Source organism: Dendrobium catenatum, unplaced genomic scaffold, assembly GCF_001605985.2.
Source record: "Dendrobium catenatum unplaced genomic scaffold, ASM160598v2 fragScaff_scaffold_262, whole genome shotgun sequence".
In the NCBI taxonomy this organism is placed as follows: Eukaryota; Viridiplantae; Streptophyta; class Magnoliopsida; order Asparagales; family Orchidaceae; genus Dendrobium; species Dendrobium catenatum.
The window spans coordinates 427298-438950 of record NW_021318724.1 but is presented as its reverse complement, the minus strand read 5'-3'; the positions used below and the strand labels follow the sequence as shown (position 1 = coordinate 438950).

At 34.3% G+C, this 11653-nt stretch overlaps 1 protein-coding gene across 1 annotated transcript; it reads right to left on the bottom strand.

Moving 5' to 3' along the window:
- Positions 1–7990: 7990 nt before the first annotated feature.
- Positions 7991–9746, bottom strand: LOC110115766 (putative pentatricopeptide repeat-containing protein At3g15200). Its single transcript, XM_028693330.1, has one exon. It carries the CDS (start codon positions 9729–9731, stop codon positions 8232–8234), a length of 1500 nt encoding a protein of 499 aa, XP_028549163.1. The 5' UTR covers positions 9732–9746; the 3' UTR covers positions 7991–8231.
- Positions 9747–11653: the final 1907 nt, after the last annotated feature.

The following is an 11653-nucleotide window of genomic DNA, read 5'->3' as shown; positions in this document are numbered from 1 at the left end:
ATGTTTTAATAATATCAAAATTTAACTATAGTGGGTTCGTTGGATTCGTCTCGTCGAACCGCTCAATTCAACTATAAGCATGTCACTTTTAAAAATCGTTTGGTCATCCAATTTATGGTTTGAACATTCAAAATGTGCTTTGCGTTTTTTATTTGGACCCATTTCTTTGTATTCATTTCATACAAGTCTTTAATGACTCTAAAGAGCGTTAAAATACATCATTTGAATCAAAACCTAAGAGCCTTGGAATCAATCTAATTACAAAACATACCAAAATAAGAAAAAAAAAGGCAAAAATTCCAATCAGTAGAGGTCCGAAAAAAGCCACCAGCTGCCATGAAGTCAACCGTCTACTACTTGCAAAACCAATAGAGAAACAAAGAAAATCAAAACGGGTCAAAGCAGCACTACACCCAACAACCATTAGTGATTGCCTATCCGAAACAACCAAGAAGCCAACAGACAGAAGACCCGAAACAGGGAAGCCGCAAGCCAACATAGAAAGCCATGGACAAACCCAACAAACCAGTGAAACAAAACACCAAATAAAACAAACAGAAGAAGGATTACTTTTTCTTAGATTTCCAGCCAAGATGTTTGATTCCACTATGAGAAAGTTCTCTTAAAATGTTACTATCCACATTTAAGCCATAAAACTCATGAAATTCATTCAACGACTCATCAAATCCATTTCTAGATTCATCGCATAAATTGCATTATATCTAATCATTTATAAAACTGTATGGCTCCACAAGTCAACTTACGTAGGTTATTGATCCGCTCTAGTGATTGACAAATTATTACGTCCGGTGTCCAGATTCGTCCGGACACCAATTCAGACGCACCACGTCATCAAAATAAATCGGGACCCAGTATATTCGGGTGACATGGCGCTTTTGGATTGGGTGTTCGGACGTCCGGTCACCGGACGTAATAATTCGCCCTGATGACTAGAGCTCAAGTCTAAATGACTTAAATTACAACCACAAGTGGGGCCCAATAAAATAGGTGGCTCCTGTTCGTCAACCTGTCGTTTGTCTATTTCGCTGTCGTTTACCCTTTGAATTTGGTCGATGATATATGCAGTTTCGGGAATGGTCCCGAAATGCGTAAATTATTAGGTTATGAAAGCGAAATTGGTTAGGTAATGAAAACGAAATGTTTGGATTTTCGGTAGTATTAAATTTAGACGAGCATGGACGATATCGCACTTCCTTCCTTTTGCGCTTTTGCGTTTGGCGCGAAGCTTTTGTTTAGGCTGTCTTTAATGTTTTTTTTTTTTTTTTTTTCAGATTTTATTATAGCGCGATTTATCTTTTTTTTGTTTATTGATTTATTTAATGATGAGAGGGATAAATATCAAAATACGTAGTTGGAATCTATAGTTTTAGCTTTGAATATAACACGATATTCTTTAACAACAAATGGGTTACATATCCTTTCTTAAATGTTTTCTTCACACACTCTTTAATAGAATTTTAATTTTTTTGGGGGAGATTTTATTTGAGTAAATCATTACTCAAATTGGTGTCTTAAGAGAATTTTGATTCCCTTGCTACTTTTTTTGTGAGAGGATATAGACTTCCGGACGGCTTTTTTACTGCTTCTTAAAATGACTTTTTAGTATAAAAATTTTAATTTTTAAAGTAGAAAGTTGTTTTAAGAGCAATAAAAAAGCTGTCCAAAATGAAGCCATGGACTTTGTTTGGCATAACTTTATTACCACTTTACTTGTTGGTTCGCAACCATAATTTCTATTTAGCTGCTATTTTTCATTGCTTTTAAGAAATTTTTATGATAGGAAGCTGCTTTTACACCAGCTTTCAAAAAAGTTAGGCTTCGTTTGGACGACTTTCTTATTGTTTCTTAAAATACCTTTTTTATAGATAAAATTTTAATTTTTGTGCTAGAAAGCTGCTTTAAAATAATAATAAAAAATCATCCCAAACAGTCTTATTTTTCCCATAATAGCTCTATAATCATTTTTACAAAAAACTGTAGACATCCCAAACGAACTCATAATCTCCTTAAATTAATTGAGAAAGAATTTGATTGGAAGATTAACTTGAAGATTAGATTAATAAAAATTTTAGATTAATTTGCAAGCATTGAACAAAAAACAAAGCTTAACCTAGAGTCTTAAAAAAAAATTAGCCTAAGTCGAGCTCATTCTAATTGGATCCCTAAATATATATTTATATTTATGCATGTGAATTTTTATGAATTTACATTTAGTTGTGATGTTAAAAATATTCCTTTAAAATTTTAGAAAATATAAATTGAACCTTTAGAAAATGCTTGCCTAAAATCAAATTTGAACCAAATGTCCAAATGTGTTTGAGCTTATCTTCAATTGACTCTAAGGAACACAAGTTTAAATCGCTTAAGGCCCTAAATATATTTTTATGCATTTGAATTATTGGGGCTTTGATTTATGCTTCGTTTGGGACGGCTTTCTTAGTGTTTCTTAAAGCAATTTTTTAATATAAAAATTTTAATTTTTGTTTTAGAAAACAGCTTTAAGAAGTAGTTAAAAAGCCGTCCCAAACAGAGGCTTAGTTTTGTTTTGCTTGAAACAATTTACCGTTAAATTTTTAATGGCCTGAGCATGAACAATTGTGTTTGAAATGTGAAACAACCAATGGCCAACCGGCATGCTTAAAAACATGTTTTAAGTGTGAGATTTGCTTCATCCATCATTTCATTGATTATAATTATAAATCTTTTTTTCGTTATTCTTTAAAATATATATAATATTTTTGTTCTTTCATATATGAAATGAATACAAATAAATTATTTTAATATATGATTAATCAAATGAGCCATAAGCTGCGTACATTTCTACATAATGCTTGAAATAAGCTAAGATTTAATTGTATTATTCTTCTGGAAGCTTCATGTGATCATATTAGAATCTATACGCTATTAATAATTGACTTAAAATTGATATTGTTGCGTCCTGGAATATTCGCGGCGGTAGAGAAATATATAGTTTAACGTCTTAGCGTTGTACGGGGCTTTCTTATAGCTTTTTAAAGTAATTTTTTAGTATAAAAATGTATTATCTCAAGAAAATTTTATACTAAAAAATTGTTTAAAAAAGTATTAAGACAGTCGCACAAAACCCAGCTTCAATCAAGTAGGAACCTCAATGCATATTTGAATTAAAAACTTTTGGAATTAAGTTAGACACTATTGAACTTTGATTTTAGCAAATGTATATTCAGACTTCTTGCGGCTTGGTACATTCACAATAGTAGAGACATAAATAGCTCAGCGTCCTAACTTTGAACCAAGATCCAACATGCATATAAATAAAGCGAGAGAGGTGCAAGTCATAAGTGACAGTGTGACACTAAGATTTTTACGTAAAAAACTCTAAAAAGGGCAAAAGCCACTGGGTTGGCCCGGTTGAAATGAATCCACTAATTTTTTATTAATTACTAATGATGCCCTTCATCAGGGAATGTGTTAGCTCAATATAGAAAATATATAGCGCATTATTTAGTTCTGGTATAAAAAATTCAATGATATAAGAGCTATTATCAATAGAATGTTCGTCTGTTTGTTTGGTTGGTAGAATCGTAGTCGGGCGATGGAGGTCAATCAGAGGGACCATATTCGTACGAATGATGTCGAAAGGATCGTAGTCGACGGGCGACAATGGTCGGGAGGACTGTAGTAAGGAATTTCACAAATGACAAAAAATTATGAAAAAAGTGGAACTTAAACACAAAAATATATATGTTATAGCAAGAAGGTTTGTGATTTGAACTTATAATGACTCCCGAAATAATTTTTTATTGTTATAAGTAAAAATTATTTTTTTGAGTTATAATAACCACCATCACACAACTAGAACCCTCTCGCTAACATCATCCGGCTAAAGTCCAATCATCGCCACCTGATTAGGGTCCATCAACCACCATTACCGAACTCTGGTTCTCAACCATTGTCATCGTCACACTAATATGGTCCTCGACCACCATCACCGTACTTCGATTCCTTCTATGATCTCTCAAACACTGTAGTTTGACTTTAATTATTTAACCATTGTCGCCCGACTACAACTATTTGTTCTCTGTTGCCTAACTATAATCCTCAAATCATTTTTGCCCGATTATAATCTCCATACCATCAACACCTGGCTTTAGTAATTCAACCACTATTACTCGAGATACAATGATACCATTGCTTAATTATGATCTCCCAACCATTGTTGATTGACTATAATATACGGGGGGGGGGGGGGGGGCGCTTTCTTATAGTAGTTTTTTAGTATAAAAATGTATTACCTCAAGAAAATTTTATATTAAAAAATTGTTTAAAAAAGTATTAAGACAATCGCACAAAACCCAGCTTCAATCAAGTAGGAACCTCAATGCATATTTGAATTAAAAACTTTTGGAATTAAGTTAGACACTATTGAACTTTGATTTTAGCAAATGTATATTCAAACTTCTTGTGGCTTGGTACATTCACAATAGTAGAGACATAAATAGCTCAGCGTCCTAACTTTGAACCAAGATCCAACATGCATATAAATAAAGCGAGAGAGGTGCAAGTCATAAGTGACACTAAGATTTTTACGTAAAAAACTCTAAAAGGGCAAAAACCACTGGGTTGGCCCGGTTGAAATGAATCCACTAATTTGTTATTAATTACTAATGATGCCCTTCACCAGGGAATGTGTAAGCTCAATATAGAAAATATATAGCGCATTATATAGTTCTGGTATAAAAAATCAATGATATAAGAGCTATTATCAATAGAATGTTCGTATGTTTATTTAGTTGGTAGAATCATAGTCGGGCGATGGAGGTCAATCGGAGGGACCATAGTCGTACGAATGATGTCGAAAGGATCGTAGTCGACTGGCGACAATAGTCGGGGAGACTGTAGTAAGGAATTTCACCAATGACCAAAAATTATGAAATAAATGAAACTTAAACACAAAAATATATATGTTATAGAAAGACGGTTTGTGATTTGGACTTATAATGATTCCCGAAAAATTTTTTTATTGTTATATTTAATTTTTTTTTGAGTTATAATAATCACCATCACACAACTATAATCCTCTCGCTAACATCATCCGGATAAAGTCCAATCATCACCACCTGATTAGGGTCCATCAACCACCATTACCAAACTCTGGTTCTCAACCATTGTCATCGTCACACTAATATGGTCCTCAAACACCATCATCGTAGTTCGATTCCTCTTATGATCTCTCAAACACTGTAGTTTGACTTCAATTATTTAACCATTGTCGCCTGACTACAACTATTTGTTCTTTGTTGCATAACTATAATCCTCAAATCATTTTTGCCTGATTATAATCTCCAGACCATCAACACCTAGCTTTAGTAATGCAACCACTATTACTCGAGGTACTATGATACCATTGCATAATTATGATCTCCCAACCATTGTTGACCCACTATAATATACTAATCAATGTAACCCCACTATAATCTCTTAATCGTTGTTGTCGCCCATCATTACCAATAGGATCAATGCACACCAATATAAGGTCAATACATGCCATCAATACCAACTATGACCCAATTTTAATACTAAGATTTATAATATGCTTCTAGGTCTTTAGTCTCCAATCTCTAGTTTGTGGTTGTTGATCTCCTCTCCTCATAGAAGAACAATCAAATACATAACAAATGATCTTTTACAAAAAGCTCTCATGCCACAAGACTCTTCCAGCTTTTGCCATAAAATTAATTCTAACATTCATGTCAATTAAATTGTATAGACATCTTCCCCAAATATGAGAAACAATATCATTTGTAATTGATTATAAATATTGTGAAACTATTTCAACTGATGATAAATGTTGGATCTTCATAAAAAGTTAAAATTTTAAGCTGACTTTGTCTATCTCCACAAATCTTGAGGCGCCCAACGATAGAATTATCATGATATTATATTTATGACAAATCAAATTTTAATAAGATGATATAACAATTGGATTCAAATTCGTCCATAGGCAACACCAAGATCCTACTCATAAGAATGACTAACAAATAAGATGATAATAAAAGATAGACTACAAGATTTCATTATATTGTCAAAAAATACATCACTAGTGTGTGTTTCAAATATACTCTACTTGTCCTTAGAAACAAGGTTGAGGCTAAGTACTACAAATGCTATATTAAGAAAAAAAAAGAGTAAATTACATGATGAGATTTAATGAAGACTTAAAATATAATGGTTATTGTTAATTCTAGGTTTCATACTACGCAAAATGCTCATTATTGATTTCCAAATAAGGATTGACTCAGTCGTAAATTATATATACAAATAAAATAAAAACTAAAACATTATCAAATAAAATCTAATCCATCGATGCTTAGCTTGGTTGGTGGGTGAGTATGGTTGGAAACGTCTCAACCCGTGCTCGATTCCTCTCTAGCGGCAGCGCCCCTCAAGTGGGGCCTAATAAAGTGCGGGTAGGAGATTTCTGGGGTGAATGCCTCTTCTAGGTCAGCCGAGGGTTAATCATGCCACTAAGCGCCCTTCGGGGGTGGCACCGGATGGATACCCCATTCAAAAAAAAAATCTAAGGGCCCACACCATATATATCTGTAGCTTTAAACTTCTTTTGAGATAATGGGTCAAGCGCACCGGCGGATTGAATGATGAAGGTCAGTTTGAGTGCAGAAAGCATTAACAACGGCTCAGTGCTGAGCCAATCTTTCATGAAAAATGAATAAAAGCAGCGGAAGAAAGCCGAAGTTTATATGTGCTTGATAAGGAATCTCAACCCCTCCCATGGGCCATGGTTCTTTTGTAAAAGTCAAAAGTTTTAGGTGGTCAAAAGAAAAAAAAAAGAAAAAAAAAAAAGAGAGCATTGATCTTTTTTGCTGGTACTACTTTAGACTTTAGGGCATTGGAGAAGAAGAGGCTGAGAAAAGAAAGGCAAGGATGGCCCCTTAGACGTGAGCAATATGACCAATTGCCGGCTACCTTAGCTACTTCCAAATTCGCTGTGAAATAAGAAATAAAAAAACATATTTATCTGCTTCTTTCAAAGAAATTACTGAGAATATTCTAAGTATAAAAACAATAATCATGTTTTGGTCTTTTTTTCATCCGAGTTGGTGAAGCACAGAGGCCACTTTAACGGTTTTAAGCCCAAGCAAGTTGCTGTTGGGCTCGACTACGTTGGCCCGTTTAACGGGAGTTATGTTCGTAAGTTATTGAGCCCAATGGAGATGCTTTTGTCTAAATTTGTCGGACAATGCAAATGCAATCAGGCCCAATAGGACGAGCTTAAGAATTGGCCCGACAATTTTAACATGAGCTCTGCTTAGGTCCCCCTGTTTTAGGGACAGTGGTAGGATGATATTGCCACAAGTTAGTTCCATAACTTGTCTTTTAGTAATTCCATAGCCCTCTAAAGGGCTATTTGATTAGATATTTTTAAAAAGTACATAATTTAGAAAGAGTTATTAAAATTCATGTATTTTAAATCAATAATTATTTGATTGAATACAAATCAAATGTATTATTATTATTACTTATTTATTTTGACATTTTAAATTTATGAAGGCAGCGATGGATGACGGTGGTGATCAATAGTTGATGATGGCGATGAATGGTTATTGTAGCGGCATACAATGGAGGACAAGAACTGACCACAAGATGGCGGGCGGCAACAACCGGTAAGATTCTTTGAACGAAAAAGAATGTAAATTTTGCTTATAATGTTCAATCCATCACATGAAAATCTACCAAGTTTCATCATACAATACTTAAAAAACTTTTAAAATCTCCCAATATATTATATCTTCCTTGCAAACATAGGAAAAGGTTAAGTGTTCCTTCTAGAATTTCATTGGATTAACATGGCAAGTTTTCAGTATTCAAGTTTTCAACATTTAGTGTCCACAAAAAGAGACGCATTCAAAAGACTAGTTTCAAAAAAACCTTTCAAAATTTTCAGCACGTAAAATAAAACAGAATAGAGTTGGAAATTGGATAATTAAAGAGGCATGTGTAATTATTGAGGTGCAAAAACAAGTTCAGACAGTAGGATAAATCTAATCTTATAGGTTAATATGTATAATCTAAGAAAAGGATATAAGGTAATGCAAAAGAAAAAGGGGAAAATTTAATATCTAGTGACGGCCTAAAGCAATATACCTTCATTCATATCACTTGTAAAGAACTTAATCATGAATGTCCTGTCCTTCTGCAGCAAAAGAAGATCAAGGTGATATGTCGAGCTTAGCAAGCTTTCCTTCTTTCAAGTGGATTGCCTCTACTAGCAACCTTGTTCGGGGCTCTACGCTCATTCCTTTCAAGCTCATTTCGCTGAAGTACTGAAGAGCCTGATCTAACTTACCCTTGCTGTATAATCCATGAACCATTATGGTGTAAGACCGTTGATCAGGACCCAAGCCCTTTTTTTCCATCTCAGCCCAAATAGAATGGATACCTTCCTGGTAATTCCATTGAACATAAAGGTTTAGTACTAAATTATAGGTGTCTCCATTCATTTTGCAGCCTTTTCTTTCCATTGCATGCAGTAACTCAGTAACCTCTTCTGGTTTCCTTGTTGTTTTCAGAATATAGGAATACGTTCGAGCATTTGGAAGACATCCCCTTCTCTCCATCTCATCCAAAAGCTCAAATACTTTCTCCATTCTTCTAATCTTGCAGAGGTGCTTTATGAGAGAGTTATAGGTAGCCACATCAGGAAAGCACCCCGGTTCATTCATCTCATTAAATATTCCAAGAGCTTCTGGGATCTTCTTTTTGAAACAGAGAGCATCAATGATGCAATTGCAAATTGTCACATCTGGATTGCAACCTTTTTTTCGCATAGCAGCAAACAGCTTCATCGCTGTGCCAAGCTTTCCAGACTTAGTCAAAGAATTGATGAAGGTGCCATATGTGAACAGATCAGGTTTGCACTTCGAAGATATTATGTCGTTCCAAAACCTTTTAGCTTCACGTGAATTTCCCAAAACACACCAACCATTAAGTATTATGTTCTGGCTTTTTATAACAGGAGGAAACTCATCTTGCTTTTTGAGAAAGAGGGCTTCGGCCTCTTCAACATGCTTGTACCTGCAAAGGCACATCAGAAGTGTTTGAAAAGCAATCAAGTGACCTTCAAAGCCATAATCTTTCCTCTTGTAAAACACTTCAATGGCTGATTCTACTTTATGAGCTGCTGCATATCTGTTCATTAGAATTGCAAATGTTCTCTCAGTAATCACTCTAGCTGCTCTCTCCTTTGGTACTTCATCAAAAACTTGTTGCATTACTTTTAGCTGTTTCATTCGTCCAAGAATATCAAGTATTACATTATAGGACCTCCATCCATGAAAATAACCTTCTTGTCTAGATGCCCAATTAAAAAAGAATAAGGCAGACTTCCAATCAGAGTTGTGCCTCAGAAGGACCTGTACAACCAAATCCTCAGTTATTGTAAGCTTGCATTTATTGATTGCTAACTCTATATCATGAGGATTTTCAAGTGATTTGAAGATATTCTGGATCATGACTGGCACTTTCGCATTTGAATGATCATCGGTATCAATAATTTCTGAGTGAGGCTGGGAAATGCTCCTATCCTGGGAACCAGAACTAGCATTGTCCCCACAGTACAGACTTGATGAACTAGCAATAGCATCAGTACAAAATTTTTGGCAAATAAATCCTTGGAAATTACAATCCTGCAACCAATGTTGGACCTCCATAAAACTGCTACATAACAATATTAAAAAAAAAGGAGTAAAAACAATCAGGAAAAAAGACATACCTTGTTATTATGCTGGCAATACTTACTAATGAGTCGATTATTGCCTGCTTAAAAGCATACAATTGTATATCAATCAAACTTTAAATGTTAGTGTATAGTAGAAAAAACGCCATAAAACATGTGTAATAAATCAGGCTTAAGGCATCTCCAAACGAAAAAAAACACATTTTTACTCCAAAATATAGTAATACGTCAATATGCAGTAATTTGTCTCCAATCGAGCTCAATTTTCTAACATCAAAAAGAGAATATTCCTAGTATATTCTTTCTCATACTTTATTTTATATTTTTTAATCATATATTTATATTTGATTATGTAAAAATATTTTAATTTCTAAAAAATAATGTGTTTTTAAATTATTATTTCTTAAATATTAATAACAAAATTCTACACTTAAAATTTTAAAATTAACAACCAATTTTTTGAATAAAAAAAATATAGCGGGTGAACAGTGCGACGCCAATATTGGAGTCGCACTGTTCACCCGCAAGCAAATAGTGGAAGATTTGACGTTGGGCTGGATCGATCGAACGACGCCATACACATGTTTGGTGTTCGACTGGAGAAGGCCATAGGAAACTACATTATAAAAGGAAATGGAGGGATGCTTCAAGCTTCAACACTTCTTGTGTTTGTACAATATATTGTAACATAAGCATGAGTTTAAAACAAAAATGATCTGCAATTATATAATTATTAAGAGTGAAAATCTATTAATTAATGGTATTCACTCAGAATTATTGGTAAAGAAAAAAAAAAACTAATGCCACACACTTGGAAGGGATAAAACTTTGATGAAAAAGCTAAAAAACCAAACATATGACCTTATTTTAACAAAACAAAGTAAAACTGTCTAAATTCCGGTAAATGTGATTTTGGTTTTCCGGTGAATGTGATTTCTTTTTCTGCTTGGATGAGACAGTTACTATTTACTAACAAAGTTAGGGTATATAGATGCAACACAAAAACCTTAAATTTGGGGAAATTTTTCTGAACTTAACAAAAGTTTGAGTGAAAATAATAATAATAATAATAATAATAATAATAAGGGATTAAGTTAAACCTGCATGAAAGAAAAGGCTATGTAACACAATTACGAGAATAAATCGCAATGCAATATCTGAAAATAAAATGGAAAACTTAAAACCCAAAAAAGGAGGAGAGCAACATCTCTCATTGAAAATTCAATAGATAGAGAGTTTAACTTACAGAGCCTGGAAGCGAGTTTTAATGGCAAACAAGGCTTTGACTTGCAAAAGGTCAGCAAGAATGTTGCAATAAACATCCGGAGAAAATGTATCTTTTTCAAGCTTATTTATTCTTCCTTAGTCATTCTTATCTAAATGTCCACTAGAGGGACAATAAACTGGGCCTGGATGATCCTCAGCATATTTGATCACAGTCCCACTTTTTTCTCACGTTTCTCATCTCAAGGCGCCGCTTGGATGAAGGATTTAAGCAGGATTTAGCCTAAATCCTGCCAAACAGCAAAAAATGGGAACTTTAAAAATCATACAGAAACTTAAATCCGGTTCCTTCTCCGTTTAGCCTTAAATCTCGGATTTTGTAAGTCCGGCAGGTCGGCGGATTTACGCGATTTAGTCCAAGAAGCGCGCGAAAGGGAGAAAGATCGTTACAGCCCGTCGTGACTTCCGATCCGACGGGAACAAAGTCGTCGAAGAAGGCGAAGAAGGTTCTTTAGTGTCACTTGTCACTTTCAAAACTATACCTCACGCAAAGCACGCGAATCCGAAGAAGAAATGGCGACGAGGAAAGCAAACAGTAGACAGTCCTAAGGCTAAGGCTCTAGGAAGAGCATAGACATACCAAAGAGGAGGAATTATAAAAATAGACAGACG

Coding starts and splice junctions, on each gene's coding strand:
- LOC110115766 (XM_028693330.1), bottom strand. CDS start 9,731: ATGGAGGTCCAACATTGGTTGCAGGATTGTAATTTCCAAGGATTTATT.